The 22,750-nt window shown below is 40.8% G+C and overlaps 1 protein-coding gene across 1 annotated transcript in view; it reads right to left on the reverse strand.

The window, feature by feature from the left end:
* The window catches only part of PHACTR3 (phosphatase and actin regulator 3), a 53,322-nt gene extending 33,854 nt beyond the window's left edge, over window positions 1-19,468 (reverse strand). Inside the window, exons 1-6 of the mRNA XM_010569568.1 lie at window positions 19,306-19,468; window positions 18,332-18,409; window positions 13,911-14,093; window positions 8,518-8,721; window positions 5,054-5,318; window positions 3,834-4,081 (exon numbers count right to left, since the gene is read on the reverse strand). Coding sequence (XP_010567870.1) covers window positions 3,834-4,081; window positions 5,054-5,318; window positions 8,518-8,721; window positions 13,911-14,093; window positions 18,332-18,409; window positions 19,306-19,462 — 1,135 coding nt within the window. The 5' untranslated portion in view covers window positions 19,463-19,468. The remainder of the gene's footprint in view (window positions 1-3,833; window positions 4,082-5,053; window positions 5,319-8,517; window positions 8,722-13,910; window positions 14,094-18,331; window positions 18,410-19,305) is intronic.
* Window positions 19,469-22,750: the final 3,282 nt, after the last annotated feature.

Raw genomic sequence — 22,750 nt, forward strand, 5'->3', positions numbered from 1 at the left:
ACGCAAGAGATCTGGATTAAGCCGATCTGCTAGTCTAAGGAGCTGTTCCCCATGCCTGACCAATTGAGTTAATTCCTGAAAAATAATACCTGCCCAACAAAGGGAAAAGAGGGAGATGATGTTACCCCCTTCAGGAAGACATGCCGGAAAACACTGTGTAATTCTTCTGTTTTCACCTTGACCGGCCCACTGACGGCCAGTTCTGTTATTCCACCTGCTGCAGAAACCCATATCTGATGTTTCAGAATTCATAAACGAATGAAACAAACCCAGAGAACAAAGAGGAAATAAAGCCCCAAACTAGTTTTCCCCACATCCATTTTCAGCACCCCGAGGTAAATTCCTTCCTGATCACTATCGCAGTAGAAAGTGAACCTTCTAATACCCTTCTTTAAGTATTTTCTTCCTAAAGGTTATTTTTCCTGGTCAATAAGGCATGTTCAATGCTGGTCTGCCCCATGACCAAGCTATCTTAGGCAGGATCTTGGCTGTGGCTTGTTTCATGATTTATGGCACCTCAGCTAGATCAACAATAAATGCTTTGAAAATTCACACCCTTTTCATGCTTGGTCTGCAGATTCCTGACAAAAGTTCTTGTTTTAATTCAGCTGAATCATGACATTTAATTTCCTGTATGTTTACAGTTCTTTCTATCAAGCAACAGGCAAATCCTAATACCGCATGCTGATGGAAAGACCTTGCTTGCAGTAGTTATTAGTTGTGGGCTGTGTGCTAGTTATGTTGTTTTTTAAGCTCGTGCACAAGACTATCATCTTGCCTTGTGTTTTTAGAGGTTTTGGAGAATGATTTATTGAGTAGGGTGCTCATGGAAAGCCAAGGTACAATTCCTCACTTCTTCCAGAGTTGGCAGTAACCTGTTCCAGTCTCCCTGTAATCATGGGGCTGCTGCACCGATGCACTGTTCTGCATCACAGTGGCAATGGCAAAGTTGGTGATGTACTAAGGCAGTACACTAATTGTAAAGCAACTTTGGATTAATGGGGTAGTTTTAACTACTGGCTTGCAAACCAGCCCAGATTTTTTTAAGCTAGAAAGACTCTGGAGCTTTTCAGGGAATTGTTCTGATGGTATCCCTGGCATTACTGCATCTCTTGTTCCTCTCTGAAATGCAAACGGGTGCATTTGAATGAATCCTGGCACAAGCAGTGCCACCCAGTGTCAAGACCAGAAATGCTTTGCTTCTGTCCCAGCTTGCGCTGAGTAAATGGGCAGTGGTCACATCCTCAAAGCTGTTGTCTCCTAGGGGCTGAGGTTATACCACTCCACACCAGGACTTCTGTGGTTTAAGCTGCTCTGTTGCCCAGCTTGCCTGGTACCTGTCCATGGCAGCCTCCTTAGACATCAAACAGCTGAAACTTTGCATGGTCTGGGCTTTTGTTGTGCCCCTAAAATGTACCTGAACTTGAACACCAGCAGAGCAAGCACCAAGCTTGTACAAGAAATTAGGTCTTTTGTAAATGCATGTTTACAACGTGCAAGGACAAGGCAATCAACAATGATCTTCAGCCATTTAAAATAAAATTATCTTATGCATAAAGCTCAAGTCTTATGATGATTTGGGTAAGTTTTAGGCATATATGGAATGGGCTTCTTGATGCAGAGACTGAAGATTAGGTGTGAAGAGACTCGAATGCCAAAGAGTGAGGTAAATTAATTATGAGGAAGAAGGCTGTGTAGCTACAAAGAAAGAAATGAGAGAAAATTCTTCCTAAAAATTATTTTTGTTGACGTTGGAAAGTGTTTTGCATGGGAAGAGGGGTTGTATTAATATCTGGGGCCTCTTTATCAAATGATAAATAATCTTTGTTTGCTCTTTTTGCCCTTGGTGTACATCTGCAGGTAAATACTAATCTGTATATAATCACCCCACTACCTAATTTCATAACAAACCTTAGAGTTTTCAGCCTTTCAGATAAGGCATCTAACTGGCTGTCGACATATCTAGATATGCACTTCTATTATTAGCACACCATCATGAGAACTGGGGAAGTAAGTCTGTATGTCGTTCTGGCCCTTGACATTTTAAATTTGGGCCGTTAATCTTATTCACTAAAACATTCATGAATGTATCAGCCCCACCTCATTATATTCACCGATTAGTCGTATAAGCTTTTCCATCCATCTTTTACATCTTTGTAGTATTCACATATTATTAAAAAATGTATTTATTAATTTTTCTACTATCAGATATTATTCTTCTAAATTTCTAGCAGGCATGCCCTACCCAGTCATAATACATGACCAGTCATGCCCAGTACATAAGCCATTGTGTGAACTAACATTTATACGTACACATAATATTTTCTTAAATCAAATTATATAGTTAAGGGGAAAAAGGGTTCTGTTTAGTCTGATTTCTTTTTATTTCATGTTGTGTAGCCAATATTTCAAATGGCATATTTCAATATCTTCTATGCTGATCAGCAGTATTGTTGCAGCTACAATAAAGCCAAAATATCTTTGAAAGAGGTCTGTTTTTCTCACCATCTCAGTTGGTCTAATATTGCCCTATAAAACTTACTGTGTTTAAACTGTTCTTAAGTCATCACCAATACAACTGTAGTGTTCAACTGTAGTACGCGGAAATTTTTCAGAACTTTAACACTTACTGTGGAAAGCCAAAAGCTGCTTCTACATACCACTGAAATTTGTACAATAACCAATGTCCATCTATCATCATAATTTCTGTCTTCACAGACAGTGAATAATTATTTGTTAAATACATAGAGTATTTATCTTCAACAGTAAAATATTCAGATTTGTTTTTACTAGTAGGGGATAACATATTTTTTGCCTGGCTGCCTCTAGCTCTTAGAATTTATAACAAAGGAGACCACTTTTATAATCAGAAACAACACATAGAAAAAAATAGGTAGAACTTAAAAGGTGATTTTTATTTTTTAAATGCATGGCAATTATGTAAGGGATTCTCTTTTCTTTTGCCTTATCTCAGTAGTCTGTTCTGTTACTAGGCATCTTAAGACACAGGAACAGAACTCATGTGTCCTGTCTGCTGGCTCATGCTTTCTAATAGGCACCTTTTAAAATTAATCCTTGACCTGTTATAACAATTATTTTTTATTAATTTTTCTCTGCCTGCCTTTTTTTAATGCGTTGATGAAGAGATTGAAAGATTCACTTCAGACTGAATCTTTGTCTTGCTAACATAGAAAACATAAAAAGCTTGAATGAAAAATAAATTTTCTAATGAGAGCTGATTATTTTGCCAAAGCCCACTTAAATAATTGCTCAGGATTATACAATGCATTCCCCGTGTGTGTCAAGAAAGGGGGAAACAGACCAAATGGAGAGCAACTTTCTTCTTTAAGATAATTTCTCTGGATGTTTGTCCTTCCTAGATTCATTGGTCTCTTCCACTTTTCACTGTACCATCACTGCACTGGAATAATAGTCCTAAAATAGGATGCTTCCAAAGCATCCACAGCATTGGCACCAGGTATACAGAAAGCCTTGCCTACTGACACCGAGATGTGTCTGCAAGTGCTGCCATTCATATGTAGTAGTGCAAAGGGTACATAAGTAACTGAAAGGGTAAAGCATACCAATACATTGACTTATCAACATAACTCTCAACGTCATCTTAGTATGCAGTAACTACCAAGACAAACATGATCACAATCACTATGACTGAAATTGAACTTTAGGTTTTCACCAGGATTTCTTGAAAAAGTTGGTGTGACAATACAGGAATTCATACTGCTCAATATTTTCTGTTGCATGCTGCCTTGTTTAGAGCATTCCTTTAGGCTATTATAGTATATGTTTATAATATAGTAAGTGACTTTCCTTACCAGAAATAACGGAGTCATTCAAAACTTCCTCATCCTGATAAAAAACAGAGTCTTCCTTGAGCTCTGAGTTCATGATCATGTTTTCTTTGTTCTCATCCGACTCTTTAACTGAGTTCCGCTTATTTTCTGAATCACTGCTGTAACTCAGTGAGTTCTCCTTTTCTTTGTTGCGCTCAATGCTAGATGTTCTGGATGGACGGACATCCACTCTTTTTTTTGGAGAGCCTTTGCTTTCTCTTCCATGGAAGCTGTGGGTGGAAGGTGCACAGCCCAGTTTTTATTGCCACAGTAGGAGCTTATCTTTATATGAGAATGAGCAGAATGTCTTGTAGCTCATAAAGGCCAGGGCAGAGAGTTCAACATGGGACAACACAGGATGGCATTCTCAAGACTGTGCTGAGAATGGCTAACGTGGATCTACTTTCCTATCTCCGTCATAAAAATAAGGTATGGAAGGGTGGTAACGAATGTATTTCTTTGATATATAGCCATATGCTGTACTGTACTGATTAAAAAAACCACACAGCATGTCCTTCTAATGTAAAACATACATGGCATGAAATATTACCATTCTGATATTTTATGATCATGACAAAGCTTTAACAGGGCCTGGAAATAATATCGTATGAATCTATTCCCCATGACAATAGCTGTTATAGAATTGAGAAATGTTACCAACTTAACTCCAAAGCTCTATGATGGAAAAGGTTATCTCTGTCCTCCTCCAAAACACAGGATGGCTTATAATGAAAACCAGACAAAGTACCCAATGTACTCCCACACAAACATTTGTATTAAAACTGGATACCGTATATGCTCATGTATAAGCCAAGAGACATATACTGAAATAGTAGCATTTCTCATATGTAGAGTACTGATATTTAGAGCAGGATATGCCTTAGCTACTCTAACTTGGCGTCTTGTGGGGAGATTTTCTTTTGCACTAGGTGAAGGATTATCAAATGATTCTATCTGTTTGAAAACCTACTTCCATGTCACAGTAGCCTCCTTATAAAGGAAGAAAATATTTTGGAGTAACTGCCAGATTTAAGCACCTTAACCAGAGGTGGATGTTCAAAGTAGTGACATCAAGAGGAAGGCAAACCGAAGCTGTAGGAATAAATAAAATGCTAATAACAGGGCAAGAACATTTACCAAGAGAAATGGTTTAGTGGAATGACTCTTCTCATGCACCCATATAGCCAAGAGGCTGTAGGTACCTGTCCTGCCGGTGTTTGGTGGCCAGAGCCCTGTGGAGTTCTTCAATGACTCTGCTGGGAGGTAAAGGCAGGTGGACGGCAGCCAAGTGAGGGGAACCGGTTGGCGTTGTTACCTGTCCTCTGACATGGGGATCTGAACTTTTCTGGCCAGAGGGATGGAAGAGGGCAGCTTGTCCTGAGATTTGAGAGGAACCAACAATGACATAATTCTTCAGGATGGTGGAAGGAGGAGATTTCATGGCTGGGTCATCTATTTCACTTCCTGCTGTCAAAACACAAGAGGGTAAGAGGTTGTGCAATGCTTCTTATTTTTTTGCACTCAGAGTCTGCACTGAAGTTAATTTGTTGTGTTGAACAGAGGAAAATGGTGATGTTTTGTTCTTGCTGGGAGGTACTAGTTAAGCTGAGTAACTATCTGAATTCAAAAGGCTCATGCTACACAGATCCAGATCCTTGATCTAGCAAAATAGATGCCTCCCCCGTTTCCCCTCTTTCCCACAGTATCAGATTCTCCTTTTTCCCAGCCCACCAATGCATTCTTGATTGCCAGTACTGTTCCTCTTAACCACCAATGGCTTACACTGTGGTGGCTTTCCAATCTAGCACTTTCTCTGCTGGACTCTGGCAGACTGTATTAAAATTTATGCACTGTGGTTCTCAGTCTGGACAAAATGTACCAGTGTCTATTATCTGCTCTTCTGTGATTGCTTCACAACTTAGACCTCTGTCTTTCATATGCCAGTTGAGGAAATGCCAAAATCATTATTATATGAAGATAAAGTTTGCATAACAAAACTTGCCAAATCCAAATGAAAGATGTGGTATTGAGTACTAAGAAGAAACAAGAAGGTTGGGACAATCTAATCTTTTTTTACCCCCAGATTCAGATATTTTTTATGCATTGTAAGCATTTGATTGGAAATTAGACTTTGATATATACATTTGTCTAGCACCTGAGTCCAAAACACAGTGGACATTTCCCTGGTTGGAAATTTGGTAGTTTCACACTCTTAAGATAACTGAACATCTGGCCTGAAAAAGATACTGATTAGTTTTTCTGTTCTGCAGTTCTCTTCGCCTTTCCCCTTTCCCCTATATCTCTGTCCCAAGCCCCTGACATATGGCGTGGTTTACACCAATAGCTCAGTCTGTGTGTAAAAAGGCAATATGAGTTCTTCATACAAGAGAATATTTATTTTCTCTTGTTGCCACCTAGTGTTTTAAACAGGAATTTAAACTGACACAGCTTGTAAGGCTTTTGTACAAACTTGTTTTCAGAGATAATTTTTACTTTTTTTCACTTGTGAGATGAATCCCTCAGTTCATAGCAGAGAAAAATTTCTGCTCAGACCAGGATTATCCTGAAATACCCATGTAAAAAGCGCTTGGTTCCTATTAGCATGGTAATTTACTGGAAAATTGGAGAGGACAAAAGTAGGTTTGAATATTAACTTCAGTTATTAAATATTTCCTCTCAGACCCAGCATCCTGCATAAAGGTTATCAACTACATGCCACTGCACAGTGAGAGAGGGTGTCCGTGTTTTCTGAGAGCAAGAACCCTGGGTTCAGCTCAACCCTAAAGCAGGAAGGGAGGAGACTTTGTTTCATCTTTATACCTGCTTGTTCCTGGAACAGGTCAAGAGCCAATTTTGTCCTCATTGCAGCTTGGGCCAATATTGAGAGTTGAGAGTTTCCTTAGATCACACCTTATTTGTCCTATTGACAGCTGTTCAGTGAATAATCTTGCAAAGTGATGTCTTGGCACCTTGCCTTGTTCCCCCTCTCTCTGTGATTAATTTGTGCTTGGCTTATTCCTCACTCCTCTGCTAACAGCATCTCTGACATCGTTAAGGGGGAAAAAACTAAACACAAAAGAGCTTTTCAACCTCTTAATCTTCCTTTTCTTTCATAATCGTTCTTTCTCTCTCCCCGTACATTTGTATTCCTTTTCACCCATTGATAGTATTTGTTTAGTCTTAACTTACCACTGCCTCCACGTCCACACAAAAATAAACAAATGTATAATCACTATTGAAAAAGGGTCTATAGTTATTGCAGTAATTGAGAAAACCAAGAGTTGTTCCTTGTGGATAATTTAGATGAGAACGAAATACGAAAACTCAGAATATCTTAGATGTTACAGGAAATACTTTGGTTAAGCACCAAAATATCTAGACTCAAAATACTGCGAAGTGCCTGGTGGAGTTGTGATGTTGTTACCCTCTATGGGTCAGGTTTTCCAAACAGCCTACATCTCATGCAGAGCATGGCCTTATCATCAGTTGAGCAAAGTCAAAGGGGTGTCCTGGTCGTGCCTGTTCATGTTGCAAGGTGGAAGGGCCAGGCTAGAGCGGGACCCATAGCACAGAATGTTGAAACAATCTGAACAGCAGCTCCCAAGGAGCATTATGATACCATTTTGAATCCAGCTCCCACTTAAACTCTTACGGCTTTTAAGCATGGACAAAATATGGATATTTTCCATGGGAAACAAATACTTGTAATTTTCCTGAAAAAGACTGAAAACCTCAATATTTTCTATGAACCCCAGTGGTCAGATCACAATGCCCCTCTGACATTTTGTTTCCTGGTGACTTTGAAAACCCTATTCATTGTGCCAGTAGATCAGTGTGGATGCAAATCTGGGCTGAGATAATGGCTGTCATTTAAAAGTCTAAATATCCAACAGGTCTGACATTTAGATGTCAGGACTTGGTTCTAATTTGCAATAAGGCCCTTTTAACTGCTTTTACCATATGTAGGGGCCCTAAATTGGAACAAACTAAAATCATATTCACTTTAACACCCTTTCTGCAGTGCCAGAATGTGGGAAAATGTAACAACATTGGCAATACATTAGAAAACCAGGTCCAGATGAATTGCTCTTGAAACATTCAGTGAAGTCTGGCACAGAGGATTGCTTTGTGGGAGCCAGGTGTATCACTTCTGTGCATTCTGTGTAACTAGACCAGATTTCATAGCTCTAGTTTAGACCTACCCTAGAGAGCAAACCCTTCAGACGGAAACCTCTGCAGAACCTATTGACTTGAACTTGATTTGGGCTGTTGTACTGTTATCCAGCGGCAGTCTAGGTAATGAAAACATTTAAATCTTCCTTGTGCTTTATGGCATATCGATATGAACATTTGATTCAGCAGATGTTTGCAGTTGGTTTGATTTTTTTTACATGTGTTTAGTGCAACAGACTTGCAACAAATAATCCCCTGAGAGATTCAAATAAAAATGTGAAGTACAACGATTAGTGCATTGTTATCAGGGAACTGGACCGCTCAGTTCATGGAAATCATTAGCGTTCTGTTCACTCAATATAACCAGCCTGATTCACTGCAGTTTGCAGCAATAGGCTTAAAAAAGGATGTAAGAAAAAAATTATATACTATGCTGTATAGGCGAACACCACATAAGGGATGGGAAAGTCTTTACTGACCAGTAATGACTGACCTGTTACGCTCTTTGTGATTTTGGAGATTGCCTTAGGTGGTGGAGCTGGGAGCAACGGAGGGCTGGGAAGCTGTGCTGGGTTTCTTTCTGTCTGTTTCTGGGGGGAATCTGTGGATTCACATACAAGTAAGGCTTGTGGACTGTCTTCAGATGCTGGCAGGCTGGCATCTTCTAATTCTTCCGTGGGTGCTGAAGGTTTCTTGGCTAGTAGAAAGATGAGTAAAATCAATGGAACATGAAGTTAATAATAATGATAGGCCAGGGGACAATGCCAGGAACATTCAGAAGAACAGAACACATGGCACATAGCTAGAAGCACTTCTTTGCCATAGTGAATATAATTGTTGTGTGAAATAGCCAACGAGCCAAGGCAGGTAAAGAATAAAATGTATGAGGTTATTGAAGAAATGTTAGTTTTGATGTTCCTGAGAAAACTGCTGAGCATCCCTTACTTCCTAAAGCCTTTTTCCCTTTCCTTTATTAATAATGAATACAGCAAGGCAAAGCAACTTTTGAGAACTGCAATGAATTTTCTTACAGCATGCACCTGCAGTGGCACAGTTACTGAGTACTCTTCTGTACTAGGAACACACAGCCAAAGGGCAAAGAGTATCAGACCAGTAATATTACATGAAAGCTGACTTTCCAATTGTTTGTTGTACACATTTATTTTCACAATTTTATTTTTATCTTATTTAATACATGACTTCAACTTGCATCCCAAGTCTTCTGTTACTGTACCTGACTCCAGAACTGCTGAGTCTTTCCTGAGGTTAAAGTTGATAACCAGGAAAAGCCTGCCATAAAAAGGATTTGCCATTGGATCTCAGCAGTTCATGCGAAACAGAGATTCGGTGCAGTACTTAAGAAAAACTCCAATCACCAAAGCCTTAATTTGAGATGGTGAAGCAGTGCTCATTTCAGGAGTGTCTCATGAAAGATGGCAAAAGCACTTAGCTCTTAAAGTTACTGCAGGCTGAACCACTGAGCAGTTCATCAAATTGACCTGGCTGTGATGAGGGCACAGGGGAATAGATCCAGAAAGGCACGAAGATGAAGCAGGACATAGGTGAAATTTCAGTGGTGAAGTCCAAAATTAACATCCTTGAATCCTGCTCAGATACCAGCTGACTCTGGCAGTGCTTAAACTCTCACAGTGCCTCACTGTTTGACTTTCACACCCTGTTACATGTCCTGCTCTCTGCCTTGGCATATGTGGGGACCCACAGAGAGGCTTGAGGCTGACTCTGATCCAGGACCCCAGCCACAGCCAGGCTCTCTCCAAACTGCCTTTCTAGCTGCTATGGGCTCAGTAGTAGCCATGAGGGTTATTTTTCCTACCCTAGCAGGTGAAGCACTCATCCAAATAGGGAGATCAGTGTTTAAGTATCTCCTCAGCACAGAATCATAGAATAGTTTGGGTTGGAAGGGACCTTTAAAAGTTATCTAGTCCAACCTCCTGTGCAATGAGCAGGGACATCTTCAACTAGATCAGGTTGCTGAGAGCCCCGTCCAACCTTGAAAATTTCCAGAGATGGAATATGGCCAACCTGTTCCAGTGTTTCACCACCCTCATTGTAAAAAGTTTCTTCCTTTTATCTAGTCTAAATCTACCCTCTTTTAGTTTAAAACCTTTGTTCTATTGCAACAGGCCCTGCTAAAAAGTTTGTCCCCATCTTTCTTATAAGGCCCTTTTAAGTACTGAAAGGCTGCTGTAAGGTCTCCCCGGAGCCTTCTCTTCTCCACGCTGAACAACCCCAGCTCTCTCACCCTGTCTTCATAGGGAGCTGTTCCAGCCCTATGATCATTTTTGTGGCCCTCCTCTGGACCCGCTCCAACAGGTCCATGTCCTTGCTGTGCTGAGGACTCCAGAGCTGGATGCAGTACTCCGGGTGTAGTCTCACCAGAGCAGAACATGAGAGAGGTCCAAACTGCTTGGGCTGGATAAATGGCAAATCCCACTCCTTTTAGCATTTTGGATTGTCTAAACAAAGTACATTTCCCTCCAAACCATTCTAGGGCATCTCCTAAAAACTCACAGCAGTGGGCACCCACAGCTGCCACGTCACAAATCTTTTCTTGGCTCAGTTTTATGTCTTGTTTGGAATACAAGCTCTCGGTATTAATGAACATTCAGCATCCTCGTGTTCAGAGTGTGTGGGGAGGCACCAGAGCACTTAGGCAGTTGGAAACAATAGCATTGGCAAGATAATAGCATTTAATTTGTTGACAAACAGATTAATAAGTATGCCTAGAAGAGGAGGAATGAGTATTTATCATTCAAAAAAGACAGGAAAGTCAAATAAATATGCATCGTTAACAGGAATTCTTGTGAAAATTGGCTTGATAGGAAAGCTGCCATATGTGGTAGTTGCCTGAATTATAGAAGAAAATAATTTTCTTTTAAATATATTTCTAGGGAAATGCATTGTATTTTCGTGCCTACTGCATAGAAAACAAAAGGTGGAATAGAGAAAGAGAAAAATAAAGTCACTAATGGGTTACGTTACAGAAGGATCAAGAGCTCCAGTAGATGTTAGTAGCTTGATAGGAAAATTAGTCACATTTGAGTGCATTCCCCTGAGTGGAGCAATACTTTCTTCTGGCAGTAACTTCACTGAAATCAGTAGACCTCCCTGTGACATAAAGTGCTGTTTGACACGAATGCAGAGGAGCAGTCATAGTGGGACCTTTCCTATAGAGAAGGTGAATCCAAACCACACTCGGCCTCAAACATATCTTTTTGTTTCTGAACTCCACCCTGTTCTGAAAGTGGTATCATGAAAACAAACTGGCATTGTGCAGTGTTGTCTAAAGAATGTCCATTTTACATTCCCTGCAAAGAATGGTTTGCTTCTGTTTTTTTCTGTGGTTGTTTCTGGTAACAACAGCACATGTTTGACTCAGTCTGAAGGCAGACCTGAGTCTGGAGTACACAAACCTATTAAGAGATTTCATACTGCAGAGTGAATATTATCCTGCTGAAAATATTCCAAGTGCTCAACACTAGACTCCTTGCCAGAGTAGCTAATTATTCATGGAGTGCCACTTGTCAAAATGCCATCTCACTACTAGGTAGAAATCCTCCCCTTGGGACTGCCCCTAAGCCCATTGGCTAGGTTAGGTGGGAAAAACTGCCCTTTTTCTGCTTAGGCTGTTCTTTTTCTGTGTATTAACCAGACATGAAGTCTACATGTATTTCCTTTTGTTTCCTTCTCTTTCCCTCCCTGGCCTTCATCCCACATCCTCAGGATGAAATACGACATATTGGATATAAAGCAAATATATTAATTTTGTTTCTAGCTGGTCAAATATTCATATGAATTTGTGGAAAGACACCTACTGCACTGGCCCTGGATTGAGCCCAAGGACAAATGTTATAATAAACTCAACATTATAACAAACTTAGCAATACAGTCTGACAATTTTGAAGAGCTTTCCCACCCCATGAATTCGTTAAGGTGGACTCAGTAGAGATGGGAATGCTAGAATGCACAGACGGGGATAAATTATCACATAAAGACTAGATCGACAATAGTTACTTTAAAAGCCAAAGGCCACTGATGAAAGAGGTGGGAAGATTTCCAACAAATAGGAGTGGAGTCTCGTAGACCAGGGAGACAGGAGAAGGTAATCCCACTGTTAGTTTTTGGAACCTGGAGAAATGACACCTCAAAAAATGAAGGAAAAGAAATACAGAAGAGAAGAAAGGTTGTGCTAGGGAGACAATAAAAGGAACTAGGATTAGAGAGAGACATAAGAAATTGGGATGATTTTGAAAGCCTCAATACACAATTTTGAAAACAGTGTAAGGTAACTTTTAAATCATCGTACTAGGTTTTGCGGAGCCGTGAGGTTAATTAGTGCCATCTTTCCAGGATAGCCTTTCCCAGTGATAAGAATTAGAAGTTCAGAGATAAATTTCCTTATTGATATGGAATGAAACACTCTAGAAAAGAGTAAGAAAAAGACCTGAAGGATTCTGGTCAAGATCTTGATCTGGTTGTTCTAAGAACAGGGAGATGAATGGGTTTTGCCTCAATTAGTTTTTAAGGTGATACAAAACCAAACACAGCCATAAATGATAGAGTTTGAAGAGAAAGGAAAACAGCATTAAGGGCATGTATTAATAGAGGCTCTCTGTGTCCACTATGTCTCTCAAAATAGAGACAAAGAAGAGAAAGGATAAATCTTTAGAAGCCTACGTACAATGCTTTGGGATATTTCTTGATGAAATAACGCATGTACTTGAAATGAAGAAGGTGATGGGTGATGGAAAGGTGTTGTTAAGCTTACAAAAAAATCCTTGTGATGCACAAACATGAGGAGAGATACTCTTTGGGAGACAGAAAGGTTTCTGTTGTCAAAGCAATTAAGAGTGAAGTGGAGCTACAAATAGGCCAGAAAAACAATATTATATACAAGCAAAACAGCAAAAGGGAACAAAATTACATGAATCATGGGGATGGAAAGGACAGGAGGAAAAGGAAGTGGGAAAGGATAAAGCAAAGAAACAGAAAACACTGCAGAGAATGATTTTCATTCCATCTAACCTGCTAAAACAGGTTGAGGGCGTAAGCAGGCGGCATTGCTCACCAAACCACAGCAGGTAGGGGTGGGCTTGGCAAAAGTGGCCAGGAGCTGGAACCCCAGAGAAAGCACGGCATGAGGGGGTGGGATGGAGAACAAAAGGCAACCAGGGCAGATGGAGAAGGTGTAAAGATTGACCAGAGGGCAGGAAGATCTGTAATCACTACATGGCAGTCCTCACGAACTAAGATAAAGCATTATCTCTGCAGCTTTGCATTTCTTGGTCGTCAGGAAGTGAATGGAAACCCTTCAGCTGCTGGGTTGTGCCCAGCTGCTCTGGTCCCAAGGAACTGCTCTCACGGATGAGCTCTGCCGGGGCACAGTTGCATAAAGGAGCTTGGTTTAGCTTATCTGTGCTCCTGGTATTGAACTTCACTTGTATTTGCAGCGTGTTGTAGACAGGGTTGTGATATGGACAGTGTGGGCTGTGTATTGACATTGTTCTCCCGAGCCAGGACAAACAATTTCAGGCTTGGCACAGAAGTTTAAGAAATGTTTTTAGGAGACACTTGTTTCATCTTCACAGCAGTCACTGCTAATACCAAAGGGGCACCATGCCAAGACTGGATCAGCTCATAATCCAACTAATCCCATTATGCCAAGCTTTGTGTGGTCCCTCAGTTCGGTAGCAGTCTCAAAAAATCACTGTTTTTAAGTACTGATTGCTAACTTAGTACGGGCTGACCTGAACAAGGTGCTCTGACCCTTTAATGCACTGACATATTTCACTCCTCATAAAGCAGCTTAGCAGAAATATTTTTTTAACATTTTTTAATTTCTTGAAAACATTTTAGATCCAATACCTGCATCTTCTTTCAGCTCATCCAAATGCAGCTCCTCACCAAACGAGGTCACATTCGTTGTGGCTGCTATTATACTCTCTTGCTGCACGTCTTCTGAGGCAAGTGCCTGGCACATGGGAGGTGGAGGGTCACTCTGCGTTGCTCTCGTGGCATCGTCACCAGTGCAGGCTTTGCCTTCGGTATCTAAAACACCAAATCATTTAATCTTAACTAAACCATGACCAGCGAAATCTGAAAATCCCTGCTATCCTCTTGAGAAGAATGAGTCTCAAAGCTGCTAGTGCTCAGGGGACTGAGATTTGTCTTAGAGCAGCACCCGATCTCTAACAGTGTTAAGCATCTGTAATGCAAAACTTGTGGAGACCAGCCCATCTGGATACTAATATCCACCCAGTCTTCTCAATGGGGCACCTTTTCCCATGGGCATCCAGCAGCCTGGGCAAATGGCCATCGTGCATGTACAGGAAGGCCCCTGTACCCTGGAAGCATCTGCTATGTGGGAGATGAGCACAAGCATAGGAAATCAGAGGTCTCTGGGCAAAGGCAATTCCTTGCACAAGCAGAGATCATGGTACAGCGTGTTCATGGGTTGGTCTGACACGTCTGAGTTGTGTCAGGCTCCGTGCATGACACACTGCCATCCAGCTGCCCCAGCAGTAATGTCGGAGCCTTACCAAAGACAAGGCTGCTAATATTCCCTACCAAGCTGTAGGTTTTGAGCATCGTTTTAGTTACTCAGCTTTGAAAAGCGTGTTCTGTGTGATTGAGCTGATCAGAAATTCAAATCCCTCTTCATGCAGACCTAGAAACTGCTCCCTTTGCTTACTCTGAAAGATTTTTGTGCCAGTGATCCCTGCAGCTGTACGCATCTTGATGACTGAAGCTTTTCTAGTACTCTCCTATTCAGGCAAGAGTCCTCAGAATACAAACTATCCTTTTACTTCACGACTCTCTCGGAATTTACAAGATCTACATCACTGTTGCAAACCAAAGAAAGCAATTACTTCCTGCTCTAGCCAGCGCTCCATGCTGATGGACATGTCTGCTGTCCACCCCTGACCTCCTAACTTGTATTTCTCAGCCCTAGACACTCCTTTCTGGAAGCTCCTGACAGGGCTATGTTTTCTTGCAATGATATCATGACAAGTTTCTTGAACATTGATTTAAAATAGCTAGCATCCACAGCTACCCCTTTTTAATACTATTTGGACAATCTGCAGAGTAATTTATTGTGCTTTTGGGTAAGGGTATCAGATTTTGGCCCAGAGATGCTGCGGAAGGGATGCAGTATTTTTGTACGCTGAGCTCACGCAGTCTGCCTCATAATCACGTTTGGTGAAAAGTTACTGTTCTTAAAATAGCCCTTGCAGTAGCACAGTTGCTATGATACAGGGAAGGGGAGGGGGAAAAAGTTCATTGCCTACATTTCAGCTCATTGTGAAGGCAGCCTATACATAATCATCGGTGTATTAACAACTGCCTGCATTACTTGACAGGCAGCCCTTAAGTCTCAGTGCTGTAAGTACAGCTACATCTGATCAGTTCTGTGCTCACAATGGGGAGAAATACTGGGGGAAGCTCCCTAAGTGTTTTCAAGGTAACTCTGCGTTGCATGTTCCTCACATCCTTTGGAAAGGCAAGCTGCTGACAGCTGTGCCACAGTGAAACTGCAGTCAGAGACACGAGTTCCTTCAGATCCCGGCCGATGGAAAGTGTAATGACTAATGAAGTAATGACAAGCAGAAGACAGCCCTGTTGAAGAATTTCTGTTGAGGAGCGTCTGAGACACACAACAGTGATGCTCCTGGTCAGAAATGATCAGCTCATGCTTAGATCAAAGTGGGTGTGCTGCTTTGATTGGCAACGGGTCACAACACCGTATTTTAGAGATCATCCGGGGACAGGAGAAAGCACAGAGCTTAGATCCACTGGTAAGGAAAGCAGCAGAGTCTTGAGTATTGCAAAGTAATCAGATGAAGTAGGGCTGTAATTTTGTTGGGAATGAATCCCACTGTACGCCAGACCCTGCACCCTGTAACTTCTTACAGAGTGCTAGTTGGTTCTCTCGAGTGAAGCTGTATTTTGGGTTCAGTTTTCAAGGAGCAGTTTGGCATCTGCCCCGTGCGAGCAGACCTGGAGAGGAGGGAAGGACAGAAGGGGCCCAGGCTGTGCAACTGCGCAGCGTGTCTGGGCAGCTGGGTTTTGGGGTTGTGTGAGGAGAAAGGGTGACATAACCTGTTAGGATGACTCATCACCAAAAAGCAAGGACAGTGCAGTTTTACCCTGGGCTGCTCACAGATTGATGCAGATTCTGTGCTAGCTTTGTGGTTTGCTCTGAGCCAAACAGTCAAGTTCAAAATGCTGCTTGACAGACCTTGTGCTATAAACTGGAGTGTGACATGGCTATTGTAAAAGCATGAAGCGGATCTGGAGGTTTCTCAGACTACAGCTTCATCCCAGTTTGAGCTATTTATGAAAGTGAGCAGGAATCAGGTCTATGGAAGTGGAGTAGAGCCTGATGAAATAGAGGGATTTTAGGATTTACTGTACTCTTTTAGCGTAGTATTGCTGCTTTGACAATTGCAACTTATTGCATAAACGAGGACTTAGCCTTGAAACTGCTGCCACTGCAGCTCAGTCCAAGTAGGGCACTAATCATTTACTGAGAATTATTTGGGTCAATTTTTTTATTCCAGTTAATAAGCTGCTTCTACTACTAATATAATAAAATAACCCTGGAGATTCACAATACTCTGTAAAGACAAATAACTTGCAGGCGGCTGCAATGTCCTTCAACTGACTGTTAGCTGTTCTTTCCTTTCTGGGCAGCAGGGTGGTACTGAAAATTTGTTTGATATTTATAGGAGCTCTATGCAACTTTATTGCAGACAGGTAAGCAGTCTGTTTGCAGCTGCCTTTTTAAAAGCACAGCTTGTCATCACTCCTCACCGGATTATATGTATTTATTTAAACTATTTTAATTTTGTTAAAATGATCTTGCAACTCAGCATCATCTGTTTTCCTCCCAACCAGTTCTTTATACATGCAAGAGGTTTATTGATTCAGTATTATTATTACCTTTTAATGTGCTCTACAGAAGTTTTATTTTACTGTTCTTTTGCAAAGCTTTAGATATGCATGTCTTCAAATTCATGGATTATGGGCAACTTTCATACTGCTAGCAGAAATGGGGTGTATTTTTCTAGCCAATAGTGCTAATATGCTAATAGGGCAATTAGTCATCTAGAATTATGAGAGACACAAAGAGTTCAATGGGCAGGAATTAAAAATGAGCTTTCTCAAAACTTCCATTTTAGAATAAGCTGATGGTTTGATAGATTATATTTTTAACTTGAACATAAAACTCATATTCAAATAAATCCAGTAAAATAATATGAAAATTGCTTTATTGCAATGAAAAAAAAAAAAATCCTGTTTAAAATGCTCTTTTTCTGACTCTTCAGTTGCTCAGTTACACTCCAGCATAGCATCACTGAGTATTGTCCCACAGGCTATTTATAGGCATGGCATTTGTTTTATACAAAGAAACTCAATTATTAGTTTCAAAGAACATAATTTCTATCTATCAGATTGGTCAAACTCAAAAGGCCAGTCGTTCTTCATGACAGTACTTTCTGCTGTAAAGTTTTCAAAGTAAAGATGGATTTACTTTTTTTTATCTCTGTTTAGGTGGGAATGGCAATTGGGATGTTGTCCATAACATTGGGAGCTCACTTGACCTCACAGAATAGTCACCTAGATCTCTGTCTCCCCTGAGCATCTGTCAGGGCTTTGGAGCAGGGATATACAGAACCACAGTCCTTTGTGCATGTGTGTGACACTTTATCATCTTTCAGTCAATGACTTCTGCTGAACCTGGTTTGTACTCAGGGAAGCTTTAAAATGACACTACCAAATGCTTCACTTTTCCATGTGAATGAAAAACAGGCAGAATGGTAATATGTTTTGTCGCAAACTTGGTTTACCGGAAAGACAGCTGAAAACATCAGATTAGTATCATTTTATGAGATTTGGATTAATGGGTTGTACATGTTAGCTGAATGCATCTGTATGTCTAAGTTTATATCAGCTTTAGCTGACTTTCTTGGAGGTAGGATTTAGCTAGGTTTAGAGCAATTGCATAAAACATACGTACCAGCTCAGATTGCACCATGTATAAATCAAGTGAAGATGGACTTGCATTCAAGATAGTAAAACATCAAAAATTAAACTGCATGGATTGATTGCAGCAGGGAGGAATTTGATGAAAGACATGCTTAATTCAGATACTGAATTTTCCTCTCAGAATTGAAGGTTTTCTTTTTCATTCATTTGATTGTTAGGTTTCTTCTTTTCCAATTATGTGTTTCCTATTGTCCTGAAAAAGACTCTGATAAAAAAGGTGAAGAATATTTGCTTACCTTGTTCCATCATCTCCAGAAGGCCTTTCTTAATGAGTTCATCCCGACCTTGCCGTGCTGTCATCTTCTTCTCCAGCACTGAACAAAGTAGTAGCATAACACAGCACCAGTTAACAACAGAGTATTCATATAATGGAGTGAGAAAGATGCAATGTGGAAATTCCCTCTAGTCTGAACTGCTCTGTGCTTGGTAAGAACTGCAAAGATTTTGTTTTGGCGAGCATGGACTGGTCAGCCTGTTTGTGCCTTTTCCTTTGTTAAAACGGCTGTAAAATCACCTACATGTAGAGCTGAGATTTATGATCTAACCTACTATCTGATCACACTGAGTGCAGAGTAACGGGAATATTAAAGCCTTCACGCTGTTTTATGCAGCATGTTGGAGCTGCCTTAGGAAGCGGTGTCCTTTACTGTGATACTCCACAGGATATCGGGGCAAGTGAAGGGAATTGCACCATCCTGTCCTAGGAAAAGGCAAGTGAGTTTGTCTCCTTACTGATCTCCTGGGACATCCCTGGAGACTAGAGAGAGCGTGCAGCACTGTGTGCTGGGCTCCTTCACCACAGAGACAGCTGCTTGAGGGAAGGCATTTTACAGGCTGTATCTCCCTCCTGTCACTTTTCATAATGTTACTGTGACCTATATAATCTTCACCCCTAATAAAAGGGGTGATGATACTTGGGGCCATAAATGTAGCCTATTTTGGAGAAGGGACAGCCCATGAAAAGCAGTCTGTGTTGAGGTTTGTGCTTCACTCTCGTATTTTGACCTTTTCTTCTAAATGTACTATATTGTATTATATAGGAAGTCAGCCTATATGGGCTCTTCCTAGCATTAAACATTATTAATCTGTAATATGCTGAAATCTTTGAATTAGGTTTAGATCAGGTCACCATTAACATTTTCTATGTAAGCAAATTTCACCCAGGCTAAACTTTGCTCTGTGCAGCATCACTCTCTTGTTCTCATCCTACCTGCAGATGTCTGCTTTAGCTTCTCATTTTTCTTTTTCCGCCACTTCCATGGTTTGAAGATCCTGCCCAGTGTTGCCAGTTTGCTGTTCCTCCTTACTGGCGGAGTTCGAATCCCTGAGACCAAGTAGTCAGAACGCATTGCAGGGGACTGCTCCATCTCATCTGAGCGGGGAAAAGAGGAAAGCCAGCTGTTAGACAAAAAGCTTCAGCATAGACTTGAAAACGGGAGGGAAATGGAGGCTCACCGGCTAACAAGCATTCAGTCTAGTCACCAAGATAAGCAGTGCAAGACTTTGAAAGAAAGTCTCTGCATTGCTGGAGCCGGCAGCCAGGCTGAGGGACGCCAGCCAGAGAGGCATTCAACCTCACTGTGCCAGCCCAGTGCTTCCTACCAGCTGCTCTCTTGAATCTGGTCTTGCACAGTACCTGTCTGGATGCCAAATATTTCAGTATCTCCACTGCTGCCATCCCTCATGGATTTATCAGGGCTATTAGGCCCATAGAGAGGGGTGTGTGCTGAATTTGTACACTCTGCTTTATTCCATCGCTTTCCTACCTTTGCCCATGCTGGGTACTCACCAAGGTAATGGTGTTACTCTCCCTCCCAAGGGCTGTGTGTAACTGCATTGCAGCCTTCTGAAACATGGAGAGCTGAGAGCTCCCAATAGCTTTAATAGGAGCAGTAGAAATTTAACACATCTGTAAATCAGGTCCATGCGGCCTCCAGTTAATCATGTAAAAGTAATGTTCATTTAGAAAAATTCAGACCTTTATGAAAAGCTGAGAGGAAGTCTGAGAAAGCTGAGGTCCCTTCTGAATTTCCAGCTTCCAGTTCTGTTTTCAGACCACAGGATATTGCTGCCTTTTAAATGAACTCTTTTCATGTAAGCTAACACAGAACACACTGACTTGTGTGAGCTAATGCAAATCTTTTATATAAGAATAATTTGTTTGATACGTGCTACGTAAGTAAAATCTTAGAACTATTGTGCAAATTTATTCCTTGGAAGCTAAGGGGAAAATTCTTTCCCTTTTGTCTAGCCAAGCCACAGAAATTCAGAGATAATGCTTCAACTGGAAAAGCAATTTAGGTATTTTTAATATTTTGTCTTGAAAATACACTGTAAGTTTTGCTTATAGGCAAGTCTTACGTGAAACAATACATACTGACTATTCACAGTTGTGTGCTAGCCCGTACCATGAAAGAAAGTAGCACAGTTCCATAAATGGGGTTATTGATGTCTTTACTGAGATTTGTGTTTGAGCCCCAATACAGTGATTGTTAAAAGAGAAGCTGCCATCAGTCATCAGACATGTTACATGAATAAAAACTAAATGACAATTTGTATTATTGTTTCAACAATTGGTTTTGATTTCAATGAGCAATGTGGAGCTATGAACATATGTACATTTCCAGGTAATTTCGCTCTGGAACAACAACATTTATCATAAATTGCTTTATGACTGCAAGATAAAAACTATATAGCATCTTCTAGGCTTTGTTTTTAAGTTAACGGGGTGAAAATGCTTAAATCACAGCATGGAGGTGGGGATTTCCAAGTAAACAGGAAACAATTTTTGGAAGAATATTAAACACAGCAGGCGAATTAACACATTTCTCCTCTTCCATTTAATTTTGAAAATACTGGTAATTGAGATGAATCGTTCAGTGGAGACAAACTAAAAACTTGGCCACATGAACTATCAGAACAGAGAAAAGGCTGTAACAGTTCCCCCCCCCCGCCCCATTGTCCATGCCCAGTGAATTTCTCTTTCTATGTTCTGAATTTAGAGCATCTTTTGTCTCATTCCACAGAGTTTATCTTGGAGTTTAATTTAGAAGAGATTTAAAATGTATGTAAAAATGTATTTTTGCCTTTGAAAGAATGGTGTCTACCCAAGGTGATATTTATGATTTACAGTTTGGAGGTCAATATTAAGTTGAGAGCAGAAACTAGCAATGAGCCTAGCACAGAAGGAGAGCAGTAGCCTATAGACCACAGCCAGAGCGTCAAGATATCATGCTCCTTTCCTAACTGCGTATTCAAAAATGGGGAGTATCACAGAAATAAGCTTTGAAGAAGCAGACCTACTCTTGATTACAGAGATGGCAATGACAATGGAAAATGGCAGGGTAGATCTGCTATTAATTTGCTATTATGATTACTTCAAAGCTGTAATAGAAGCCTCAGAAATTAGCATTTGGCCATTTCTTGTGACATCCCTTGAGTGGGAATGGAAATGTTCACAAAATTAGCTTATCTCAAAAGAGCTGTAGATCAGACTGTAAATCAGACCCTTGTCCCTGGAAGCTACAATGGAGTAGGACAGCCTCAGCTCAGCGGTCCCTGGTCCTTGCTTATAAGACTGCACTGCTGCTCGAACACTTCCTACCATCCCAGGAATTTCTCAAGCATTAAGTGAAGATTAAGTAAGAAGCTGATTTAAAGCAGTACCTTGGCAAGTTACTTACCCTACTGCATTTCATTCAGGATGTAGGTGTCTGCAAAGTGGTTTAGGCATCATCCACGTTTTGTTTAACACTGGTAGCATAAGATCATTTTACCTTTTTTTGCCAGATAGCAGTGCATGTAGACAGAACCAGGAAATCATTCAAACCCAAACCTGTGTGTCTCTAGCAATTCTTATTATTCCAGAATTTCCCCTAAGAAAGAGAATGGGGAGATATTGCAGAAGCACTAAGAATTCCCTAAGTGCCCTGTAGTGATCAGTGCTTCTGTAGTTTCTACCAGCCGCCCTGTCAACTGAGTTTCTTCCATTCCCTTCTGCCCTCTTGGTTGTGGAAATGTAAGTATTTTATGCCTTAGACTTTGGTTACAGATAAAATACAGACAGAAATCAAATGTCAAAGAAGGAATAGTAGCTAAAACAAATGTTCCAGTGGAGGTTTTCGTGGGCTTTTAAACTTTATTAATGCTTCTCATATGGTACAGACAGTTCTTAAGCAAATGGTTTTATCACCTGGTATATTTTCACCATATGCAGTTCCTACACTGTGCATTTGGAGAGATGGACACAAATAAAAATAGATGGAGACACAGCAAGACAGATGTCCTGAAGTCATAAATAACAAGGAAATGGTCTCACTGGCAATAAGAATCACAAGAAAGCCTTGGAGCTCCTCATTTCCAGTCAGTTCATTTTTTCTTGGTTGTGGGTTGGCTGCTTGGGAGATAAGAAGTTGACAGCACAAAAAGCAGTTCCCACATACAGCAATGAATACTGAAGGAGAAGGCGCGCCTAAATATCAGCCAGTTCCTGCAGCCAACATGCTGCCAAGACTTGCCAACCCTCCAACCACTCTGTGAAATGTTCAGCACTTTTTTTTAATCTGCAGTCAATATTTTAATTATGCTAACTGTTCTGTGGAATAATGCGGTTATTTCTCCCAGAGCCTGATAGCCTGGGGCCAGGCCATGCAATT

This window comes from Haliaeetus leucocephalus, unplaced genomic scaffold (assembly GCF_000737465.1).
Source record: "Haliaeetus leucocephalus isolate CR32 unplaced genomic scaffold, Haliaeetus_leucocephalus-4.0 Scaffold273, whole genome shotgun sequence".
NCBI lineage: Eukaryota > Metazoa > Chordata > Aves > Accipitriformes > Accipitridae > Haliaeetus > Haliaeetus leucocephalus.